The sequence below is a fragment of the Buteo buteo genome, chromosome 20, assembly GCF_964188355.1.
Source record: "Buteo buteo chromosome 20, bButBut1.hap1.1, whole genome shotgun sequence".
NCBI lineage: Eukaryota > Metazoa > Chordata > Aves > Accipitriformes > Accipitridae > Buteo > Buteo buteo.
Window position 1 is genome coordinate 27,059,888 of NC_134190.1, and position 26,359 is coordinate 27,086,246.

Here is a 26,359-nt window from a genome sequence, read left to right on the forward strand (position 1 = left end):
CTCAGTGCAGGAAAGACATGGAGGGGCTGGAGCGTGTCCGGAGAAGGGCAACAAAGCTGGTGAGGGGTCTGGAGCACAAGACTTATGAGGAGCGGCTGAGGGAACTGGGGTTGTTCAGTCTGGAGAAAAGGAGGCTGAGGGGAGACCTGATCACTCTCTGCAACTACCTGAAAGGAGGGTGTAGTGAGGTGGGGTCGGTCTCTTCTCCCAAATAACAAGCAATGGGACAAGAAGAAACGGGCTCAAGTTGCACCAGGGGAGGTTTAGGTTGGATATTAGGAAAAATTTCTTTACCGAAAGGGTTATCAGGCACTGGAACAGGCTGCCCTGGGATGTGGTGGAGTCACCATCCCTGGAGGTGTTCAAAAAACGTGTAGACGTGGCACTTCAGGACACGGTTTAGAGGGCATGGTGGTGTTGAGTTGACGGTAGGACTCAGTGATCTTAGAGGTCTTTTCCAACCTAAACGATTCTCTTTTCTTCTTATTAAGTGCTGCCAATCCCCCCTCCACACACACACTTTTCCACCCGAGACCGGGGCAGCCCCCCCCGGCTCCCAGCCGCCCGCCATTATCGCCCGAAGCTCTGGGAGCGGGGCCCGGTCCCTCCAGAGCCACCCCTGAGCTGTTCACCCGGCGGGGGGAGAGGTTGCCCAGAGCCCTCCTCCCCGCGGATCCCGGCCGCCGGGGCGAGCGGTAAGGGCTGCCCCCCTCAGGGGCCGGGCAGGCGGGAGCGCGGCTTGGGTCCCTCCTGAGGAGAAAGAGGCGGGAAAGCGGGCAGCGGGGCGGGCCGGCGGCTGAGGAGACCCCGGGCTGCCGCCGCCTTCGCCCTCCGCGGCGTCGGTGGAGGAGGCGGCCGGCGTGAGGGGAAGCGCCGAGCTGGGAGGCAGGGAGGATGTTTCACAGCCAAGCTCTGGAGCAGCCTGCCCTGGGAAGCGGTGGAATCTCCTGGTACCGAAAAGCCGGTTGAAGAAACTCTCCAAGACTCGTTTTGGAGTTTTAGAAAGCAGGCGCTCTTTATTGCAGCGCTGGGTGCACGGGGGATAGTTCCACCTAGCGTGCATGCCACAGCTTTAGCACTAACAGGTTATACAGAATAACTAATTGCATATTAATCAGATTAGTATACATATACATAAAAATAATTGCAACTGATTATCTCAGGACTGCCTACATCCGGTCATGCGCAATGAAGGATCCATTTGAGTCGAAGGGCTGCTTTTGCGACCACAGACTCATTTGAAGTTCCTGCTGGCTGTCCTTGAAGTCTTTATTCTTGTCCTTGTTCTTTGATCTTGAAGCTTAATGCAGCTTCAATCACATGTGGTCAGTTTCAGCATTGTTCTCATCCAGCGTACAGGAACATCTAGTCATAAGAGCAAAGAACTGCAAAACAGATGAGTAACTACCTCTACTAGTTAGTTGCTTGGCTATACTTTTGTCTATTGTTTCAATCATAGTGTTAGTATAAGATTTCTAATAATTATTTACCAAGTCTCACTTTTACAGTCACCTAGCAGCAGACCAGTTTCCACGGCTGGTACAAAATATTAAAACCATCAAAATATTTAGACATACCGTACAGAATGTATGGAAATATGCTATCACTCCCTCGCTGGAGGGTTCCAGAACCCCTCAGGGTGAAGCCTTCAGCAATCAGGGAAGCTTAGAAGCTGCCCCGGCCCGTGGCGGGAGGTTGGATGAGGTGACTCCTAGAGGCACCTTCAATCCCAAACCCCCTCTGACCCCCTGAAATCCCCACGCCGACCCAGTGCTTGCTGCCTGATAACCTGAGTCTGTGTTAGCCCACGTCCCCAGATGGCCGAACCAGGTCACTAGCTGTATCTCGTGCAGCCAAATGTCCAGGTCCCAATCCTGCAGCGTTCCCCAAGGAGAGTTGCAGGCCCTTGGCACCGCTCCTGTCCCCGTGTGCCCTCACGACCTCAGAAAAACGCTCCGAGTATTGTGGGTTTCTGAAGGCAGCACCGTACATAACGTCATTTTTGTAGGAGGGGAGGGGTGAGCATGATGAAGCTTTTGCTAATCAGGAAAACAGAAATTTGAGGGAGCTGGGAAAGCAGCATCTGCTGTAGCTTGTCCTGAACTGAAAAATGCCAGTTGCGTTGCTGGTGTTAAAAAGCTGTTTGAAGTGGGCTAGAAACACACATCGCGTGCGCAGCAGCTGTTGTCCTGTTTGTTTTCCCAAATACTATGCAGCTTTTTAAAAATAAGCAGCATTCAGTGGGGAGCTTCCTTAGATGAAGCTAACAAGCCGGGCGCAGTAGCTGTGGGATAGCCCGTGTGGGACGCAGCTGCAGGTTGTGTAAACAGCTTTTATAGAAGAGGTGTGAAAGCCTGCCTGTACTCTTCTCCAAATCTGCTGAGCCTGGGTCGTCAGGGCTGGTGTAGGGTGTCTCCAGCCGCGCTGGGGATCCAGGCTCTCCTGCTGTTCACAGCATGCGGCCACAGCTTCTGGAGCCCCTAATAAATTGTTCCCAGGCTTGGTTGGTCGACCTCGGTGGTGGTGGATGCCCTGACTTCATCCCGGTTCATTCCCCTCTGCCCTCATGCCCCCTCCGCAGTGTGCAGGTAAGGAGTTTGCAGGCAGTCCATAAGCTTTCCTCCAGGTGTTTAATGGCTGGATTGAGGCCGGACTCCTCACTCCTGCGGGAAAGGGGAGGATGGTTTCACTCCAGAGAAAGAAAGGAGGCCTTTTCTGTGCATAATCCCTAGCTGCTCGGCCCAGACATAACTCTAGTTTAGGTGAGATCTGATGCAGATTGCTATCATAGCTAGCTTTTCAGCACTGCATTAAAAGCACCGTGGTTAACAGCTTCACAGACATACACTCTCCAGGAAACGTCCACAAGATGGGGCCCCTCTCCTTGATTGTCACGAAGACGACTTTTAGGGAGTTTGGCTCTAATTACGATAATCAACACTCTGAATGGTCCCTGTCAAATCCTGCAGTAAAGGTACACCACTGTCAGAGGAAACCTGGCTTCCTAGTAACTGGGAAGCTGTAGTGAGCAAAGCTGCTGAACGTTGTCTCTGTGTGCAGCGAGGCACTGCAGCTATAAAAGCTGATAAAAGGTGGAATGTCACCTCTTCCCTAGGAGTCTGTAGTTATTCAGAGGGAGCCCTGTCTGTGGTACAACATTGTCACACCCTGCATTTTATTTCGCGCTACTGAATGTTTATCTGTTTATCTCCTGTACGTGGCAAAATCAGATTGCCTTGGGGAATCATTAAAACTTGATAAGCCAGTGAGTTGGAAGAACCATGATTTGAATTGTACCCTGAGGGTATTTTGTTTATGCTTGCTCATCATGAGTAATATTTTTTTTTTCTCCTATAAACAAATATAAATAGAGGTGTACTGAGCTGCTTAAGGGAATTTTAACTGTGACAAACAGCATTAGTTCCAAAATGCTGAGTTAATCTCCTTGCAATTCTCTGTTATTTTAACTTGATCGGCCAAATAGTGCAAAATCACATTAAAATGACTCAGCAAACTAAAACTCAATTGAGAGGGGACACACCTTAAGCAACCCAAATATACATCACTGAAGAAGTACCATTCAAAAAATAGCAACTAGTAAATCTGAATTTCTGCCATCCAAGCATTGCCAGCACTCTTTAAAGGTAGAAAAAGCCTCTGCTATAGTACGGACTATTGTGGAGACCGTTTCTTCCCGTTTCATGTCTGGCACTCCTATCTATCACTTGAGGATCACAGCTCGCTGGATGAGAAAACAGGGAGTTGCCACCTTGATGACTGCCATCGGGGAAGCAGGAAAAGGGTTGATGAGGTGTTTCTGAGCAATGGGAAGAATAAACAGAGGGATGAAGGAGAAGGCACAGAAGTGTTTCAAGCTAGAGCTGTTTTAAGTCTTGTTACTTATTTCTGTGCTGATGCTGTAGCCCCAGGCTTGCCGCTGTGGGTGGGAGAACAGCACAGATGCTGTTGTGCTGTGGCCACAGTATTAGAAGTCCACAGGTTGGACTATCTGCCTGGGCCTTACCAAAATCGTTTTGCTATTTGGTTTTACTTTATAGAGGGGGCTTATGTGATAGCCTAAATCTTGAAAATGGGAAGGGTAAATCAAGGCAATGGAAATGCCAGATCTGGGCTGTAAATATGTCGTATGCGGGCTTGATAAAATGTGACAAAGTGTCTAAAACTGTGAGACTGTGAAGTATAGCGAGTAATTTTTTGAAGAAAGGCAAGGCATGCAGCATTTTAGTCATGATAAAATTCACACTTCATAAAGCTTTGGAAGAAAAGTCAAAGGAGATGGCAATGCAGCTCATTTCTTAGGTGGAGATCAAGCCTGAGTAGTTGATATGTTAAAAGCCTTCATGTGTCTGAGCTGCGACAAGTTTGAACTGTATTTCATTTGAAGTTTCACAAATGCAAAGAGCTGATGTCAGAAGTGCAAAGAGCTGATCTAAACTGCAAATACAAACAGATTCCTAAACTAACAACCTTCTGCTCACTAAATTTGTGGTGATTGAATTACATATAGGTGAAAATTAGAATTCAATTAATAAGCAACCTTTAAAATCTTAGGTTCTTGCAATTTTTATTTAAATGTATTTTAGCTGCACCAGATGAATTCTATGGGGTGTGGGGAGAAAAAAGTGTTTTCCTTATGGTCTGCTCAACATATCTATCAATCCCATCTGTGAACTGCTCTTACATAGTTTTGAAAATCTGCATCCATGTCAGTTTAATTAGTATTTTTTACCAAGCATTCACTATGTTCAAAGAAAGGTTATGCTGTGAATTTTGGCATGTTTGTAGGGATAGCCTCAGCAGTACAAGATGATTTACCCCTTTCTGTGAATAATGTGTAAACATTCTTCGAGTCATTACGTTTTTAAAAAAAACTATTGATGCAGCATGTTGTTTATTAAAACTTGGCAATACTGTTATTTTTGTTTAAACACAGCTTGTGCTTCAACATGTATTTTTAAACAGATTTATTTTAAAAGGAACAAGTGTTTTACTTAAATAGAAATCAGGTTTTGTCAGCTTGCTGCTCAGATGAACCGCTTGTGGAGGAAAACAGTCAGCAAGCACAATGGTAGGAGCATTGTGCTAAGTCTGGTCAGTTATACAGAGTGTTTTTGAAGTCTCATGCCTTTGCTTTGCCTGAGATTTGGAAAAGGTACTTCTGCCTTATTGTAACACTGGCAAAGCTACAATTAGTCTAACTGGCAGGCTAAGCTCCAGCTGCATCTTTTGGGGATTACGTGGTGATTGATTGCAGAAGGTCAGGAGACCAGCTTTGTTCAAAAAAGGCACTGTTGAGAGATCTCCTTCAAGGGAGCCGGTTCTCAGTGCTGGGAACCTCTCCATGTATCACCCCAAAGTGCATTGTCCTGTGAAAAGAGCATAACTGGTGCAGAGGCGGGATTTGGAGTACTTTGTTTTGGTGTTCACTGTGTTTTCCTGTTTTGTTTTTGATACCACGTTACACACATTTGTAGCAGAGAAATTGAAGAGGGGAGGGAGTATTGGAAGTGTATTAAAGGTCTTATTTGGCATCTGTTTGAATTAGAAAATCTGGAAGGGGATAAATGGTTAAGATATATTCCTAACAAAAAGTAGTTAAGCATTAGAGTGCATTTGATTTTTATTGCCAGCATGCTGCATTTCACTTTAGTAAGGGGACCAACCAGGCCAAGGAATATTGTTCCAATGCATGCATTTACACGGGAAGAGACACTAGCTCTTGTTAATAAGCAAACAGTGCCATTTTGATTGGTTGAGAGTGGCGGCAGGGCTAGGTTAAACGGCTTCTCAGACCAGGGTAGAAAAAAGGCTCTGTGTGTGACCACCTGCTGCTTGGTGGAGGGGGAAGAGTAGGAGGCACCAAAAATTAGTTGGGTTTAAAAAGTTGCTACAGTGGCCTATCTCCTGTTGAAAGGAACAAGAAATTAAACTGAGTTTGAGGGAATCTTCTGAGAAGACCTCTTAAATCATAAACTCTTTGGAAACCTTTCTTCACTTGAGGAGAAATGCAGTAGTTTCCAGTTTGTCCTTTAAAACGTGTACCTCCAGAGAAGTAACTTATCTGTGGTGTATGAGGATATGTTACATACACAACACTGGCGTATGTGTCTCTATTCCTCTGACTGCTCTCAATTCAGGTTACATAGTGTGTAAATCTCAGAGAATACCCTCTGTTGATTGACCTTCTTCAAGTTGATTTATCAGAACTTTTAGAGATGCTGGTTAATGATGGGTGGGTTCCCTGGGGAAGGGCTGTATGCAGCAGGGGATGCAAGGGACCAGCAAAGTGCATGTAGGCAGCAGCAGCCTTGGTTTCCCCATGGAGGAAGGGAAAGGGGACATGCACAATGAAAACTCGAAGGGAAAAAGTAGTCAGAAAAGCAGCATGCTGACAGGGGGGGTGTCACAGGAGTAACAGCAAGGGATTACCAGGTGCCAGCCTGTGAGGAGGAGCTGTAAGACCACATGAGAGGAACAGTTATGGAGCACAGTGTGTGGGGACATTGCATGGAAATGTAGTTATCACATGCTGTATTGCTCCAGGCACAAAGCTAGGAATGGTGGGCTGATGTAAACCCTTTTTCTGGCCTGACTGCACTCCTGGGTTATACTGACTGACCTGGAATTAATGAATATTTATGGCAACCAGGGAGGGTTGGTGTCAAGAACCTGTTTACAATAAACACCTGGAGCTTTCACTTCTAACCTTGCAGTATCCAGTGGATATTACTAGGTGTCTGGAGGGGACCGTGGGGACTGAGTGAAGTTTATGACCCATAATCACAGCTGTACTGCAAATAAATTATATTACTGTTTTTCCTTTTTGTTTTCCTGCAGATTCCTAGATGGCTAACGAATCGAGGCCCTGCCTGTGTGATATTGGAGACACGTTTGACTATGAGAGTCGTGGCCAGGAAGTACAAGCTGAGCACATCAAGGCGTACTTTTGCAAACCACCTGCCAGCACAGACAAAGCTGTGATTGTGATTCATGATATATTTGGATGGCAACTCCCAAACACCAGATACATGGCTGATATTCTTGCTGCTCATGGATACATGTAAGAAATCTTTTCTTCTCCAAGAAATCCCACTCTTTATGATTTCTAGCCTTCCATTAGAACTGTTATTCCCATACATGAGAGGAAACTATTACCAAGGCAGTTCGAGTGATATATTTCTGTAATGCAAAACCACAAAGGAACATTGCTGTGAAATGTTGCAGAGCACAGCATGCTTCCTTCATCCTTTGCTGTTTACAGAAGAAGTGACTGCACATGTAGAATGTGTAGAATATTGAAAACATGATGCAGTAAAAAGCGATTCTGATAATTTTCCCAGCAATGTGAGATGGCTTTAAAAAATAGTGTGTTCTGAAACAGAAGAGTGTATTCTGCTTTTAGAAGTCTTTTTAAAATAAACTCATTCAAGCTAAATTATATGACGGGATTTTAAAAAATTGTCATCAGCAGAAACATGAATGAATGTCATACATTTTGAATACAATATTGAATACGCACATTGAATATGTGCATATGAATGACTCACATGCACACATGGGGTATTAAATAGAATCCTCTTCCCTGCTGCAAATCTTTCCCACTCTTTTTCGGTGCCCTACAGCAGTTAAATTCCAAAATGCAGCAACATCTTGCAGTAACTGGGTATGCTGCAAGTTACTGCATTTGCAGTATACATTACAAACATTCATACAGGGTTGGGACTGGCCTGCAGTTCCAAAAAACAAACCTCCACCTAATTCTGTAGTGCTCTAGTTTTGAGAGGTGCTGCCTTTAATGGTCTCTGCCTATGAAGCATGAGGGAAGTCAGATGTCAGCTGACAGTTGCGATGTGGCTGAGATTTGTCTGTGCAGCTGAAAGGAGCTCTGTGTCTCTGCGAGAGAAAGATACTACCTTTGTGAGGATTAGGGTTTTCTGATACACTGGAACAATGAATTGGTCTATAGTCTGCTCCTTGCTATTGTGTTTCCTGAGGACCTGACATCCCCTATTCTGCTCCATGATTGAAAGTATGTTTGTCTTGTGACCAAATGCAGTCATTCTCAAGGTGAGGCTGGATATACACCTTTCACGCTGTGCAGCATACTGGCAAATAGCTAGTATGACAGTGAGCTTCCTTATTACAGTAAGAGTCTGCTCAGTCAAAAGTACCCAGTGTCTGATGCATTGGTATTTCTTCACACTACCTTACTTCCTCTAATTTTTCCCTGTCATACATGCCACATCATACTTCTTTTGTAATACCTTCTTTCCCTCCACCTGTACTGCTAATACTGCAGGGGTCAAGGAAAAAAGGCTGGTGTTTCCACTGCTCTAGGCAGGAGGAGAGCTGAGAGTTTTCAGGCAGCAGTGTCTGAATGAAGAGAGGCCATGTGTGTCTTCCCTGATTGCTTCAAGATGCTGCTGAACTGGTGCACCAATGTTTATTGAGAGAAGAATAGCTGGATTTTTTCCTAGTGCAGTATGGGATAAGGAGCTATGAGAGTTGTATTTCAGAGACCACATTAAGACTGATGGCTTGTAGTGTCTTATCAGGCTAGTTTGAGTGGGGAAGAACCTGTTCTTCTGTGTGGGCTTGGGAAGGTTCACTTTCAAAGCAATACGTAGCCTTTCTTACAGGTACTTATCCAAAGGCTGTGCAGTTTTGCCCATACCTTTCCAAATGCAAGTATGCTGTGGATGTCACTGTTTTTTCACAGAAGTAACCAAACACAGTAAAAAAAAAAAAATGCTTGCAAAATGCTTTTGTGTGCTTTAGGCCAAACTGATCCAGTCGCTTCACCATGATCATTGAGATACATGCTGTGTGTCTGAGGCTGGAGAGAGTCAAAGGCATTTAATAAGTGAAAGATGATTGCAATTTCCCAGGGATCCCATTGCTTCCCTGTGGGCTGGGCTTGGGAGAACACACAGCAGCAGCTGGGGGTGACCTAGTGACAGCAGCCACCAGAGTCCCTGCTTGTTTCCTTTTCCATGAGGAGACTGAATTATCCACTATCACAACTCTGCTGCTGGTCACACAACACGTTTCAGCCGAGGTCATCCTGAGCCAGGGTTTGGGCAACCCCGTGATGCTGGAACTCTTTAGTACTGGGTGGACTCTTGCTGTACTTCGCTTTTTCCAGTCACCAAATGATGTCTGCAGTAAAACACTCCTCCCTTTCTTGCCACATGTTTTCCCCTCACTTGTTCTTTGCTGACCTCAGTCCATCAGGTGTTTGTGATTTTTTTTTTCCTAGCTCATAAGTAAGCCTCATGGTGTGCTCTGTAAATAATTATTTTATGTAATTGTTTAAATGGAAGCCATTAATGATGGATTTATGTTAAATGGTATTATGTTGTATGCAAAATCCAAAATTGTTGTAATGAGGACATAGATTGATCATCTTTTACAAGATAATCTGTTGTTTTACTGTGTATAGTTTCAAATTATGTACTCAAAACAGATAAAATACTAGGGATAAAAATATTCATATTTTCCAGCTTTGTAGCACAAATTGTATTATGCAGTTTAGTCATTGAATAAAGCCTGTATAGATACCCATAAATGTTTCTAAAGCTCGTAGGCATTTCTGTAGAATAGTTAACAATGATATTTAAAAACATTACTTTCTCAGGAAAAAAAAAAATCAAAACAAAATTATGCCTGGATAGAAACTTCCCATGCTATGAAGGGCCACAAAAATCTCAGTGTGATTAAATCAATTTTGATTTTTGTGTGTGTGTCTGTGTATGCAGAGCCATCTGCCCAGACTTTTATGTAGGAAGAGAAGCTTGGAAGCCTTCTGATGACTTGTCCAATTTTGATGACTGGCTGAAAACTTGAGATGCCAGGAAAATAAACAAGTAAGATGTCAGGGAGCTGGATATCACATTGCCTGCTGCTGTCAGATATTGCTCCCCCCCCCCTTTATTTTTTTTGTTTGAGATTGGATGCAGCTGATCTATCAGTGAAAGTGGTCTTTTTTAATGACTCCTTAGAAGTGGATGGAATCTGTGACCTTTTGTTTTGCCAAGGACAACTCTCTCATGAAGAGTTTTGTCATCTGATGTTGATAACAGAGACTGCAAGTTGCTTCCTCTGCCTCAAAAAGTGTGGTTTAAAAATGACCAGTGACACAAGCAGTGAGAAAGCATAATTCTCATCTTGAGTCTCACCGAGTGTAACAGACTGGTACTTTAAGATGTTGTATGGAAAGAAGAAAAGAGTTTTTGATTGTGCCTCAATACTTGCCCAGCACAGTGTAATTGGCCCCAGGTAGCTGACGGCTGGGTCATCTGTTGTCAGGGTGCAGGGACGGCCAGCGGCTCCCTGGGGAACAGGGTGCTGGGAGCCAGGAGGAGTATCATGTCTTCGTGCGCATTTATCAGTGAAGACCTGTCACTGGCAGAGGTGCTGTGCTGCCTTAATAACACAGAAGGAAGCTGTTGGCAAGACAATACTGAGAAGGGGTCAGACTAATTAGACCGAATTAATTAACTTCCTGGGAGAGCAAATGTCTTGGACTGTTGGCAGTAGCTGTGTTGAAGGTTGCTGGGCTTAGCTATTTGGTGAGAAGGTTATGGGAGACATAACTGAATCATTTCCAGAGAACTCCTGTCTCGGAGGGGTCAGTTGTTGTGGAAACTTTTTAATTTGGAATCTGTCCCCTCTCTGCTGCAATGGAAAGGAAGGGTTGGGCTGTGCCTGGCATTTCTTACAGGCGATTCACATGTTTCAAGTGTCAGCTCCAGTGAAGAAAGAATTTTTTGGCACTTAGTTTGCTTCTGTGTGTATTGGTGTGTTGGCAGAAAACGTGGTATTTGCAAGGCTGATGTATCGACGATGTATATAGCTTGCATGCCCCAGGGGGCAAGGAGTTGGGGCTGAAAATATAACCTTGAGGTGATCTAAAAGACTTAACTGCTACCTCTGTCCCACCACTACTTTCTCTTTCCTGCCTTTGCATGGTGACACCTGCTTCAGGGGTAAATGGGTGTTTTCAGAATACAGCTTCTGGGCAAGGTGTATTTCAAGCTACACTGTAAATTCTGAAAACATCTACCATGTTTGCTACACTGACTTTCCTACAGGAAATATCTCAGACACTAACTTAAAGTTATTGTCAGCATTTTGGCTGTCTAATGCATAGCATTCTCTAGAGAGGTCTTTATTACTTTTACTATCTACATTTACAAAGCAAAAATTCATCCAGCTTCTCAGAGAATTTTAAGCTTTTTAAACTCTTAGGTAGGTGTTTAATCAATCATCTACTTTCCATCCTTTTAGGTTTCCTTCCATCTATGTTATTCATGTTGTGTTTTTATTTAATTCCATTCAGTTCTTTTTCTTCTCTTTCTGACGATTTCAGATTAGCAACCCCTAATATTTGGCTGAAATAATGATTTGTTTAAAGTATGTGAAAGAAAATATAGTAGCAGTGTGATATGGGGACACTTCCATGCATCTCTATATTTTCTTTCCATATTTTCAAATACTGGTTTTACTATGGGTGCTTAATTTGCATTTGCTTATATGTTACAGAGAAGCTGATGCTGTCCTGAAATATTTAAAGGAACAGTGTGGTACAAAGAAATTAGGGGTCGTTGGTTTTTGCTGGGGTGGTATTGCTGTACGTCACCTGATGATGACATACCCAGAATTAAAGGCTGGTGTATCTCTCAATGGTAGGTAAATACAAGGATGCAACACAAGCAGGTATACATGCATATGTGTATTGTGTACCTTAAGTACTTGATCTAGCATTATTTCTTTAAATCAGGCTGTCAGCTGATGAAGAGAGATATTTTCAGCAGAGTAGGAAGGATATTATGCAAAGAAGATGGTGGTGAGGATATTTGTTCCTAGTTTCAGAATGGGTCATAACAGCCATGTCTTCATTTCAGATTTGGATGCGCATAGATGTTGCCCTTTGGTCACTTTCCCAATTTAGCTCCCTTTTCCTGTTTACTACTGCTCTGCATGCTGCAGAGCTAGAACTTCACCCGGGAGCAGAGAGTGTTATTTTTGCTCTAGGTGCTCTGTAAAGTTAGATTGTGGTTATTTTAACACCAGCTTTCCTTTTATGCTCTGCTCAAGAAGCTGGGATAGCTCAGCTGTCCTTTCCTGACGTTCTCAGAATGTAAATTTTGGACTGCTTACTAAAGCATTGACTTTCCCAGTCAGCTCAAAAGAACTCAAGCTTGTATGCACAGAAGGCATCTTTCAAGTCTTATTAATTCAGATATTCAGTCTGTATCTTAAGAGACCGGCTTAAATAGAGTTTTGATCTAGGAGGGTATTCGTCTAGGAGCCATGGTTACAGTAGCTTGAAAGTAAAGCTAGTATGTATGGCTACATATTCATGAGACTTGAAAACTTTTCACTGCAGAAGCAGAGTGCTGTATTTGAATCTGGATTTCACCTTAAAAGTCAATTGAAGAGTTTTTTGGTTTCTTTAATGTTTTCTAGGACTAATCAAGGATTCTGACGATATATCTAATCTCCTGAACCCTACATTTTTCATTTTTGCTGAAAAAGATGACTTCATTCCCCTTCATCAAGTATGCTGATAACCTCCGTCTTCTTTCATTTCTGCATGTTTAAATTTCCATCCTGAATTGGGAGTCAAAACTCAGCCTCATAACAGTGCTTGAAGGGCAAAAAAAAAAAGCAGAAAAACGGAGCCAGACATAGAAAAACAATGTAACCCAGGCAAAGAATGAAAACTAGTTTTTTTTTTTTCCTTAAGTCTCTTTCTTTTGTAAAAGTATGGCTAGTAATCCAGGTAACAAAGTTTTATCAAAATATCATTGCTGTTTTGGAGTACTCTACTCGAGGACCTATCCTTTGCTGTATGACACCATTTTCTATTGGTCCTAGGAACCCATAAACCATGTAGGATACGCCAAATTGCATCCATAGGCATCTGTTAGAAGCTTTTTGTTCAGTTGTATTTAGTATTGTCCTATATTCACATACAGGAAATACTTTTGTTATATCAGTAACTTTGCAGATTGTTGGACCTGCCTTTATAGTCTAACAAATTTTTACTGCAAAGGTGTTTTTTCTTTATATAATTTCACTTTTTGTTTTGCCTATATGGAGCTTGATTATTAGTGTCTAGCCTGAATGATAAATTAGGGAGTTGAATCATGAATAAGATGAGGAGTGGCAGCATGGAATATGGCTATATAAATACAGCTACTACTATGCTATACTTTACAAGTGACCTTGCTGGAGCAGAAGCTGAAGAAAAATTGTAAAGTCAGTTATGAAGTTAAAATTTATCCTGGACAAACTCATGGTTGTATACATGGCAGAAGAGAAGATATCAATCCTCAGGATAAGCCTTATATTGAGGGAGGAAGAAAGGATATGATCAACTGGCTGAATAAATACATTAATAGAAGAGCAACTTAATTTTTAATGCAATTATGTAATACACTGGGGAGATTTTTGATAACACATTTTAGAAAATTGGGGGGAGAGTTTGTTGAAATAGAAATTAAAGAAATAAGCAAACAAAATAGTTTAGAAGTTTTTGTCAGTAGATTCTAGTTGATACTTTCATAATACATTCTTTTGAAGAAGTCTCAGACTTCACCTAGCAGCGTCATGTTTTAATAAGCTGAGAAATATTCTCCAGTTCCCTGAGATTTATCATAATGCTTGAAACAAATTAGACTAATGGTAAATTAATCTATTTGTGTATTATGGCCACTGTTTATCTAAGTTCTACATAAAACACAAGTCCAAAATTTAGGAATACAAATGCGTTGTTTGGTGAAGCTCATTTTGAGAAACTAGGCTTTTTTGACTCGTACACTGGTGGCAGATGTGTGTTTAACAGGTGATGTAAGTGGGCGTATCTTGTTTCAAAATTTGTTGCTAAGGTTATTCAGATAGGGTACTACTTGCTCAGATTACCTTTGGTTCTGTGACACCCTATAGATGTTTTCCTGGTTAGTTTAGGAATTCAGAAGTACAATGCAGTCTGCAGCCAGGGCGTTTTAATGTGTGGCTTACAGCCATGGTCGCTGCTTAAAGAAGAAATGTTACATGTTTTTGCATAATGTACCTCGTTACGTAATTTTTCCTTCAATGATACAACAAAAATCTCCATGTTGGATCAGCTCAGGGTTGCATCTACCTCAGCACCCAGCCTCCATCAGTGGCCAGCGGTGGCTGCGCAGGGAATTTCCCTTCTCGCTCCGCAGCCTGGCAGCCAGCCATTCAGGGGATTCCTGAGCTGGATGTTGCCACTGGAGCAGTGCGTCGAATGGCCACCGATGGACCCAGCCTCTGTGGATTTGCCAGTCCCTTTTTGAACCTGCTTGAAATGCTGACCTCTGGTGCACCCTGTGACAGTGACTTCCACGGTTTAATTATGCCTTGTGGGGAGAAAGGCTTGTGTTCATTAGTTTGAAACCAGCTGCCTGGTATCTGCACAGGGTGCTGGTACTTCTAAAGTTGTAAGAAAAAAAATGAGAATGTATGTCCCTTTTCACCTTCTCAGTGCTACTGATAAAGACTGCTGTGTGATTTAATGGGGAGAAAATGTAATTTAGGAAAGTCGTAATTTTACTAATGACAATCTCTCAAATTAAATATACTACCAGAGAAATATACATTGTGGCATGTCTCATGTAAAGATAGTCAACTGTTCATTAACCGTCTCTCTTTCAATGGGATTTTAATGTCTTTTGCTTTTTCCCATCCATGCTTTCCTCCTTTACATGCTGCTAATGGCCTCCATCTTTCCCATGGGGAGGTCTTCAGAGAATTCTGGCCTGCGGCTGCCAACCAACTGTTGCTTTTCATATGATGCCATCTAGATGTAATACATTAATCCAGCTGTCACCTGGGTGATACAGCTCTCACAACACGTTTTTGCAGGAGAAGAATGAAGAGGTCTGGAAGTTTATTGTACCTTATCGACGCCTGTGTAAAACCTGGATAACTCCAGGGTAATGGAGCTCCATTAGCACTAGAAGGTTAGCTAACGTGCGAGAGAAAGATCAGGTCATGTATTTAGAGAACAGCAGTCATTCACAAACGCTGGGACAGCATGTGTGCTGTAACACTAACACCGTGACTAAGCAAAAAGCAACAGACTGAGATGCAGCATTTGTTTGAAGTGAAAGGGTAGCGACGAGTTACTGCAAGAACAGCCAAACCCTCATGCTAAAACTGTAAGTCAGTGAGTAAGAGCTGGAAGTGTGAGATCCGAAAGAGGTCTGCATTCAGAGTGCAAAGTGCAACCTGAATTGTAAATAAATAGCATTGACAAAGTTATTTAGAACATGGGAAAACAGCTTATGTATGAGGACTAAATTGTAAGGCTGATCGCTTTCCCAGGGCAAAATTGTGGTAGAGTAACGTGCATTTAGTGCTACTTTTTAGGTGTGCCTCTGAAGAAAGAGTGAATTTTGGATTGCTAATATCCTTAGATAAAGCTCTTTAAAGAATAATCCTAATAATCCAATAAAAAGAAAATCAGGAGAAAGGGAGGGATACAAGCATCAGGCAGTCACTTTTAATTCAAAAGGGAAAAAAAAGTATAAAATGTCCTGTGATAGGACAAAAATGCATCAGCATTTTAAGCACTTATTATAATATGTACAGCAATCTACAAAACTGTTACCTTTTTACATGTTATTTATTTTCATTCTGAAAGAGAAAGTATTTTTCCTATACTAAATAAGTTTTGTCTTGTATAGAGCTTTGAAACGTCTCTACTTCACTACCTCACCCTGCTGATGACTTTAGATCTGTCTTTTACCAATGGATGAATATTCTAAGGAAATAATAATAATAATGCCAACGTCATGTTTAAAAGTGATACTACCCCCATCTTTGAAAACAAAGGAACATCCTTTTTTTAAAAAAAAAGTTTTGTCTAAATGAATTGCTCAGCTAAGTCAACATGTTTCCTAAGCTGAAAAGATCTCCAATCCTTAATACCATTTTGTGTAAGTTAAAAAGAAGGTTTGGTACTCAGCTCCAGCAGTACTCTGCTCACAGTAGCACACCCTGCCTAAGCTACCAATAAAATTAATGGCTTTAAAAAGAGTGAACTTTTAACTTTGTGACTCTGCGATATGCAAAGATAAAGGCAGTAACTTACGTAACTCTTATTTGAAGAAACCTGATCCTTGCACTCACAGCTTTCATTTTATGAGTTAGCAGTTTCTTTTGGGATCACATTCAGTGGTAACCATCCCCGCTGAGCTCCTGCAACTTGCCTCTACTGTCTCGCACACTTGCTGTGCTACAGGTATGTATGGGGTTTGTTTGTTTTTTTTTTTTAAACTTTCATGGCTTTTCCTCCCGAGAAATGTAAAACAAGTGCATGCTCAGGTCTGACTCAGCATGTTCAGCAGACTTTCATTTTATCTAAGTGCTTTTTTAAAGAGTCCATGCTCATTTAAATGCTATCAGGGGCAACTTTCTTCCCTAATTGTTTGAGTTGATGGTTCAGAAACGTTCTATTTTCACTCCTGAGGTGCAGAAGACCTCTTAGGAGGAGGACTCAGGAGAGTCTGTTGAAAGTGAGAGAGCTGTACAGCATAGCTTTATATTTTTCTGGTTGTAGGTTTGAGTTTCTGAAAAACTAAAGTTATTGTTTGGTCTTCAAATAAATGCTCAAGTGCTTGCAGGTGGAGATGGCAAAACACCAAGGCTGTGGTTTTACAGATCCTCCTAAAAGAATAGCTTTGATGGATGTAAGAGAGGGAGATTAATTTTTAAAGAATGTTTCAGCAGCATCTTAGAAATGGAAAAAGATACTGTTTGTGTGTAATGTGTACTAATGTAGAAACACCGAAAAATTTTGACTACGCTAAAAAGCTTGCAAGTCTATATGGCTTATAAACCATACAAGCCAACACCACCCCTCGCAGGCTTGTGTCTGGAGCTCTTTTCCTCAGCTGCTATATCTGCGTCTTTAAATATTTCATGTTTTACATGTTGCTTTGCATTTTATCAGATAATGTGAAATGTTTGCAATTAAAGCCTTTAAGGACGTACTGACTGATAAGGGCATCATGTTTGTGTTTTTAGAGTTCTGAAATATATGTTTCTTTAATATTCAGTTGCTGGTTTTGTTATCTTTTCTGATTTTAGTCTAATCAAAAGGAAGTAGTTTGTGAATGGAAAATTAGTTATCAGCGCTTTCCTGTTATATATTTAAACTGTATTTTGTCTTATATGCTCGTCTATTAATTCATTTTTTCCTGGTAGACTTATTTTAAATTAGAAGTCCTATATGTGAGTACAACATGTGAAAAAAACCCCACCTATGTGTAGGTGTGGGCCATTTAAAAAAAACAACCGTAGAGGATTAGTATAAATGTGTGCCCAGAGTTAATACAGCTTCCAAATACGATACAGCTTGTCCTGAATTGATCTGTGAAAATGCAGTCTCATGAGATCCGCAACCCTAGCCCTGCTCACACTGCTTGGGATATTCTGAATTTTAAAGTCTGCAAATCCAGAACATCTTGGTCCCTGGAAATCTGTGCAAATCTCCTGGCTGTAGGGTGGTATGTTTGTTTGTTTGTTTGCTTTTGCTAAAACTGTTCCTTTAGTGCCACAACTGTTTACGTCCCACTAGTTCAGGGACTGTTCAGTAACCTGGTTTTTCCCATTTCTCTCTGTGAGTATATTTGGCATAGTCAAGTTTGAACATCCTTGTTCCTGCACTAGCAAAGTTTTCTTAGTACACATGATTTACCTCTAGATAGTTTAGGTAAAGCTTTATCTAAATTCTCTCCATGTTCTTTAATAATTTGGAGATGCTCTGTGCATGTTCAAAGAAGTTATTTGGGTCATTTTGCAGCAATATGAAGTCAGTTCACCCAGTTGGTTAACCTAATGTCGGTGGCATAAAATCATTAACTTGAGACCAAGGAACTACAGAAATCCGTGTTAGATTCTGCTGGAATTTTTTGACCTTTGTGAATTACTTGTTTATTTTCATTTAAGCAATAGTTTGTAAAAAATTAACCATACCCTACTGTTATTGGCGCAACTTAAGGAATTTTTCCTTATGTTCAGTTTTCTTTTTTCCTGTCTTGGAGTTTGAATGCATTCCTTATTTAATATTAGACAGAAATGATTTTATACTCTGGCTTTCAATGGTATATTTATCTTGGCACCTTCCTTAAGTATCCTCTTTCAAAAGTCTGCAACATCTGAGGCTAAAGCTGGTTTAGAAAAAGGATTTCCTGACACTGAAAAAGTCAGCTATGGAATATTTTAAGTCTCTGGAGGAAGATATCACGTTTAATCTAAGTGTAATTATATCTTTCTACACAGTAGCTGTGGTGGTTTTTTTTTTCTTCAAAATGCTAAGTCCTGTATTAAGCCTTTACAGTCTATACTAAAGAAAGTTATGCATGCTTGACAAGGACATACACATGATGAAGAGTGAAAGAACTGTCTTCATTGTTATTTAATTTGTGATGGTTGCCTGGCTGGTTGGTCATAACTTTATTTTTACTGTATTACTTACTGTAGGGCATGGAAGTCCTAGTTAGGTACCAGGTATCCACTGAAGAGTTCATAACATAAATAATTCTAGCAAGGTTATTATTTATAAAAAACCAACCCAATGGGTTTATTGACTAATGTTGCATTTTAGATCTAACTGTAATCAGCATGTTCACAATATGACTGTAATGATGCAAAAATTCAGCAGTTTATGATACCGCTGTATTTTGATCTTTTTTCATATGTTATGCTGTGGTATTGACATCTGAATATCTTTTGTTCTTTAGTATCACACATGGCTAACGAATCGAGGCCCTGCCCCTGCGATATTGGAGACAGGTTTGACTATGAGAGTCGTGGCCAGGAAGTACAAGCTGAGCACATCAAGGCGTACGTTTGCAAGCCACCTGCCAGCACAGACAAAGCTGTGATTGTGATTCATGATATATTTGGATGGCAACTCCCAAACACCAGATACATGGCTGATATGCTTGCGGCTCATGGATACATGTAAGAAATACTACTGTTTTCAAAGTGTCTTTTTAATAAGAAGGTTTGTTGAACCAACTATTTCCTTTTTTTTATATAAACCATACAAACACAAATAATTTCATAGGCTTCCCTTACATGTTTCTCTAAAGAGTTTCCTGTTTGTTAAAACAGTCTAAGTAGTCTAAAATAATTGAGTAGTCCTACCATAACGAGATAGTAGGCAATCACAGAAGAAGAGAGGGGAAACAGAGAAAAATCTTACACTGCATCTTTTTGCGTGAAGCAGCCTGCGTCCTCCCTCCTGACGTAGCACCTGTGCAACTTTGCTGTTTTGGTAAAAATTCCAGAGAAGCTGAAAGTCGTTCCATGAATGTAAAGTGTACCAGCTTGTGCCAAAGAAAGAAACAAGTTCTCAAATATGTGAAAAGCATACTGGGTATCCTCCTTCCTGTATTACTGGGTTAGCATTCCTTCTAGCCTAAATGTACATACCATGTAAATTGTAGTTGTTTTGGTTTTTTTTTTTTAAATTTGGTTGGAAACCACTAAGGATTTTCAATTGAAGTTAACAATTTGTCAAACTAAATGAATTTTAACAGGGCAAAATGTATCTGGGAGTTATGCTAAGTCTCCTTATTAGACATAGAAAAATAATGAGGGTTGCTTGTATAGTGCTTTGATGTAGATAGAATTCTATGCATATTCAACAAAATGAATTTGTTGTATAGTACCCACAGACTTCCCTTTAATCCTTTCTCTCTACTATTTCATGGGCATAAAATGTTTTCATTTTTCTTGCAGAGCCATCTGCCCAGATTTTTTTGTGGGACAAGAAGCTTGGAAACTTTCTAACGACTGGGCGACTTTCAATGACTGGCTGAAAACCCGAAATGCCGGCAAAATAGACAAGTACACCCGTTGTTCCTTGTCCTGCAAGTGGCCATCCTTTTGTAGGAATTTTTGTCTCAGTAAAGATGCAGGATTAGATCCTAATTTATTAATGGGTCAAATACAGCTGGATGTCCACAGATAGAAATTTCATGCAGCTCATGGGTCAAGCTCATGCTTACGTGAGGGGTGCTTTTTGGAGAAAAGTAGAACTTTGAACAAGAATAGAAGTCCCCACTGTTTTCCTGTGCAGAGAGTAGAATTGAGATGCATGACTCAAAAGAAAAGAACCAGCAAAGGCTAGAAAGTGCAGCTCGCTCATTCCACTTCAGTTTGATTCAGTTCCCGCAGGAAGGCACAGCTTCCATCAATTTCAGATAGGGTCCAAAGGTAGTCACCAAACACCCTTTAACTAGGACACATGTAGCTTGCTTGCATAATGTTACTGCTGATTTTGAAGCAACAATTTCAAATTGACTTCCACAATTTCATAAAATATTTGTCTCCCTGATGAGAGAGAGTTCACCTAGAGCCACATTTGTGATAATGGGATGCTCTTGACTGGCTGTGTGTCTCCTAAACTTTTATTTGTGTTAGCCTATAAGGCAACTATTGGCATTTGTGAACTTAATTGGACTGCTGTTTATAAAATCACCTTAGGTTCTAGTAACGGTCATCTAGGAAGACTGATTTTTCTCCTTTGTCTTCTCCCCTGGAATTTCTCTTGTATTTTAGAAATGAATAATAGTAAACTAGTGTTGTGGGTTGACCCCAGCCAGCAGCCAAGCACCTATACTGCCACTCACTCACTCCCCCCAGGAGGGATGGGGGAGAGAATAGGAGGAACAAAGCAAGAAAACTCATGGGTTGAGATAAAGGCAGTTTGATAAGTGAAGGAAAGAGAAAAACCGGGAGCGGTCCAAAGGCAGTCACTCACCACCTCCCAGAAGCAGACTGATGCCCAGCCAGTCTCTGAGCAGCAGACACCTTGGAGGCCAGGGGAACAGAGCTAGAGCTTTAATTCACTTTCATTTACATGTCTCAGAGAAGTCGATGTCATCCTGAAGTATCTGAGGGAACAATGTGGTGCAAAGAAGATTGGTGTCATTGGGTTTTGCTGGGGTGGAGCAGCAGTACAACATCTGATGCTGAAAAATCCTCATTTAAAGACGGGGGTGTCCCTCTATGGTAAGTCTCAAATATCTATTTTGTTCTGAGCAGGTATGACTGGTGCAGGAACTTATTCTGTAGGAGTATTACTGTAACAAAACTCAGTGCAACATCTTCTGGAATGAGGTGATTTTATTATACAAAATCTTTAAGCAATCTGATTTTGCACGCTCACATTTTTGCACTTAATCATAACCAGCAAGATCTACGTATTCAAGTGGCATGGCCAGGATTGTTTCTGTGCAACATAGTGTACGAGGGACACCAAATGCCAAGACCTCACTATGGCTCAAGTTCCTCTTGGCTGGCGATGACAAAATGGTTTCTGGGCACATCTTTTATATTTTTTAGGAGCCAGCAGTTATTATGAGGTGGATCTTTGCCACAGTATCTTGCTTACCTCAGTCAGCATCTGTCAGGACAGGTTGCTGCCCACTGTTTGGTTTTTACTGTTTGGAAGACCTGTTTGATGCACAGGTCTGTACTCTATTCCCCTGTTGGGCTAAGAGGGAAAGGCACGGTGGTAGTGATATGCTGCAACCTTTTTGCTGTCCTTCTGTTAGTGTGCAGGGTCTTCTGCCGACGAGTTGTCTGTGCTGGGGGCTGCACAGGCTGCGGACCTTCTGGTCATGACATGAATAACTTATTCCTCAATGCTGCTGCTGGCAGTGGTCCCTCGTTACTAATATGAACCATTTCTTAACTCTCTGTTTTGACCCTTGCACTCTCACACTTCCATTCTTAATGCATTTACACTACCTTTAGTATTTTTTGTTATAAACCTCTGTACTTCTATAGAACCCAGAGCAATTTATATTCATTTGAGGTGAAGGTATTTTTCCAGAAAGTTTATGGGCATTATTTGGCTGCATTGATTTGCTGATCAGCTGAGTCAATTCAACAATGCTACTTGCTAATTTTTACTTTTCTGTTGTAATAATTTCAGTAATGAAAAGAGTGGCCAGGGTGGTAGTTAGTTAGTTTTACTGTTACTTAAATTTAAATAGATTTGAATAGTCAAAATTATAGTATCAGTTTGTTAAGAATTTATATCAGTGTAAATATATGTACACTGAAATCCTAACTATGTATCTGGAATGATGAATATTTACAATTATCTAAAAAATGGCCATACCAGGCTAGAGACGAACAACTCTGAAGTATATATTTTTCACAGGACCCTGTCTCTGACAGTGGTCAGAAGCAGATAACCAAAGAAAACCACAAGAATGGGGCAAGTGTAACAATTCTTCCCTGACTTTTTCAGACAAAGCTGATCTTTCTACCTTTAATGACATCCCATGTCACAGGAAGTTCTCACAGCAAAAGGGACTTTGAAGTAAAGCGTGTTTGATTTCACTACAAACTGATCAGCTCTAACTGATCAGAATGTCTTTTATTTTGACCGTATAGCTTTGGTAGTGATTTAACCACTTTAAGTGGCATGACTCATTGTATATGCCTCTCCTTCTTCCCTAGGAGTGATTAGGTTCTTTGAGGACAGATCCAGTTTGCTTCATCCCACCTTCTTCATTTTTGCTGAAAAGGATGAGCACATCCCATTGGAGCAGGTGAGTTTCCCACCAGACATATTTATCTTTTTAACGCTTTTCATGCTTGTTTTGTAATTTGGTATTTAATTAAGAGAAAGTAGAAAACTAATTTGAACTTTTCTTCCTCTTTCACTAACTCTTACAGTAGTTCTACACAATTTATGTTGTTTATCCCCAAATCAAAAAGCTTTACAGTGACACTAAAAAATGTTTTCTATTTCAGTTGCAAAATATGGATGAATTATATATGAAAGTTCCCAGGAGGAAAAGGGCAAGAATCCAAAGGAAGACTTTTGTCAAGTTTAAGATAGGAGACCCTCTTTAATCATACTGATGGTGCATAAAATTGGCAGCAAGTCCCCACCTGTACCGGTAGAATCATTAGTTGCAGGAGAATTAAAAAATCCTGTGACTATCCTTTTCCTTCCCCCACTGTCCTGCAGAGCTTCTCCTTTCTGGTACTCTGTCAACAGCCTTCCTGGGGAGCCCGGGTGGAGAATGGCTGGACAAAGATGATTATCTACCAAGGGGATCAAAGAGGAAGACACACTTTCACTGAGTGGTGTTGGCTTCAATTTTCCTGCCAAAAATGCCAGTAGCTTTGAACTGCCCATTTTGTATCTGTGCCTCTCCTGCCTCAATTTCAAATTAATTTAAAATCTTGCCCCATTTTTTTTTGGTGAGGTCTATCAGCATTAACTTGTACAGAGATCACTACATGCTAACCTTCTCATGACACGGAACAATAGGTGTTTTTACCTTTACAGGTATTATTACAGTAACCCATATACTTTTTTGCAGTTTTATACAGTCACATGTTGTTATTTTACTGGAGGAAAAAGCCTAGTTAAATAAAGAAAGTGTAGTAACAGAAATGCACTTGGGTATAAAATTAGTAGAAGAGAAAATGATGGCAAGGATGTGCTCTGTCTGTATCCCAGAAAAGTAAAAAACCAGGACAATTTGAGGACTGTAAATACATAACCTGTTAAATCTGTACTCAGCCAACATGGAACATTCTGTGTTACAGGTCACTCTACTGGAGCAGAAGCTTAAACAAAACTGTAAAGTTGATTATGAAGTTAAAATTTACCCTGGACAGACGCATGGGTTTGTACATCGCAAAAGAGAAGATATCAATCCTCAAGATAAACCTTATATTGAGGAAGGAAGAAAGGATATGATCAACTGGCTGAATAAATACCTTTAGCATAAATAAATGCCCATAAAATAAATCAACTGTTGTAGGAAATCAGAAAATAATACAGACTATATTGATTAAAATGTTCTTAAAAACCACCAAAATATTTTGTAGAACTCTTTTGCAATAACACTACTTATTTGCACTTATTTTCTAAGTAGATGCTTAGAAATGGCTTTTCAAATGTTGAAAGATATGAATGTAAAAAAGATTTTAAAATTTGATCTTGTGTATCTTAAAATTATTAGAATCTCATGTGGGATATTTTCTAGAATCTGAAAATTTCACTTTTTTGTATTAATGTCAATATGATAAAAAGTAATTGAAACTCTGCCCATGCTTGAGAAATGCTCTCCTAAAAGCCACTTTTAGAGTTGCTGAGCTGTGAGATTTTCAGCTCCAAGATTTTCAGCTTTGAGGTAAATATAATTCTGGTTTGGAAGGCTGGGGCATTTTATTGGAAACAATATCCTATTCAGAATTCATAAAAACAGAGCTAGAAAGAGGGAAGGGGAAGGACAATGGGAAGAAATGTATGCAGAGAGAAAGGGGGCTGCAAAAAGTTGGGAACCGTGATTGAAGTGAGGAGACCAGAGGAACATGCAGGACCAGAGAAGGATGTGAGCAAGTGGGAAGAGGGTAGGACACAAAGAGACCGTGAAAAGCAGGAAAACTCAGAAGAGAAAGAAGAACAAAGTAGGAACAGGAGACTACGATCAGACATACACAGAGCATAGGAACAAATACGAGTGACGACTTCCAATCCTTCTTCTCCTTCCATTCCCAGACTGGTCTGGTAGGCGGAGACCTCAGGAGGGCAGGAGTTTCTTGTTGGCTTGCCACCTTGTTATTTCCTTTAGCATCTTATTTTCTACTCCATGTCTATCAACTGATTTCTGGATAAAGTTTTCATATCTTTCAGGCATTACCGGTAGCCTAAAAGTGCTACCAGTGCCTTCATTTCTTCCATGGAAAGGCTGGCGTCTGTGTTTGTCCTCCTCCCTTCCCCGGGGACATCGCACATCTGCCTGTGCCATCAGAGACATCAGGGCTCACAGAGGTGCTTAAACTCCCCGAGGTGAATTTCAAGCCTGCCCGCATCTAGTTATCCTGTTTAAATTTTTCTTCCCCCTCCATACACCTGTACTCCTGTTTCCACTATAAAATTAATTTCATTCAGAATATGGTTAAATTTAACTTTTGTGACAATTGAACCAAACGGCTCTGGACACTTCAGTCTTTACCAGACTTTCTGGTATTAGTTCTCCTTCCTGCTAATAGCCAGCACTTTCCTTGTGCCCTTCCCTCACTTTTGATGCATTTACAAATACTTTTATTACTAGTTCTGTGTTGCTTGATAGCAGTAAGCTACGCTGCTGCCTTAGCCTTTCTACGGGGTGTGTTGTTCCTTTACTCTTGTCCTCAGACACATGCCTGTGTTTCCCCCTTCATAAGCCTCCTGTCTGATTCTGAAACACGTGTGGACATCTGGATGCAGCTGCAATGGCCTCTTGCTACACTGTCTGCCGTTCCTCCACATCAGGATGGTCTGACATTTAATAACATGTCTTTCACGAAACGCCAGCGTCCTCCACTCCTTTCTCCCTCACAATATTTTCACCAGAAGCCCCAGCACCAGCTGAGCTTCGATGCTGCTCTTTCCTTTTTTTCAGGAAAGTGCATCCCATCATTCTACAATCAGCTCAATGCAAATCCTGCCACCTCTCACAGTCTCAGGCAGTTGCCCTACCCTCTGCCCCTCATTCAGGGTTGAATCTAAACCACCCTGGATGACAGCATTACCTCCTCACCTCCACAAATCCTTCCAGTATCGTCAGGTTTCTCTCTGCTGTGATTTAGCTGGGTATCAGGATAGGCAAGGCACAGCGTATCCCTAGTGTCTAGGGGAACATCACTGTGTTTCAGCTCCTCTCAGTGTAATTCACAGTAATCCTGTGGTGGGGTCTTGCCTGCATCTGTGATTCTGAGGGAATAGATGTGGCTAAAACATCGTACTGAACATGACCTAGTTTCCCCTCAGTGAAATACACGTGTCATGGTTTAACCCCAGCCAGCAACTGAGCACGGCGCAGCCGCTCCCTCCCTCCCTCCCCAACCTGTGGGATGGGGGAGAGAATTGGAAGGAAAACGGTAAAACTTATGGGTTAAGATAAGAACAGTTTAATAGAACATAAAGGAAGAAAATAATAATGATAATAAGAACAATAATAAAATTACAATAATAATAATAAAAGGATTGGAATATACAAAACAAGTGATGCACAATGTAATTGCTCACCACCTGCTGACTGATGCCCAGTTAGTTCCTGAGCAGCAATTCCCCCACTCTGGCCAACTCCCCCCAGTTTACATACTGGGCATGACATCACACGGTATGGAATACCCCTTTGGCCAGTTTGGGTCAGCTGTCCTGGCTGTGTCCCCTCCCAACTCCTTGTGCCCCTCCAGCCTTCTCGCTGGTTGGTCATGAGAAGCTGAAAAATCCTTGACTTGGTATAAACACTACTTGGCAAAACCT

General features: G+C 41.3%; 1 protein-coding gene and 1 pseudogene across 1 annotated transcript; both read left to right on the top strand.

Moving 5' to 3' along the window:
• Positions 1-6,866: 6,866 nt before the first annotated feature.
• On the top strand, positions 6,867-13,443 carry LOC142042282 (carboxymethylenebutenolidase homolog; annotated as a pseudogene).
• Positions 13,444-16,213: 2,770 nt separating this feature from the next.
• Positions 16,214-23,915, top strand: LOC142042360 (carboxymethylenebutenolidase homolog). Its single transcript, XM_075052208.1, has 6 exons — positions 16,214-16,300; positions 18,804-19,026; positions 19,810-19,917; positions 20,942-21,084; positions 22,546-22,637; positions 23,650-23,915. Exons 2-6 carry the CDS (start codon positions 18,812-18,814, stop codon positions 23,827-23,829), a joined length of 738 nt encoding a protein of 245 aa, XP_074908309.1. The 5' UTR covers positions 16,214-16,300; positions 18,804-18,811; the 3' UTR covers positions 23,830-23,915.
• Positions 23,916-26,359: the final 2,444 nt, after the last annotated feature.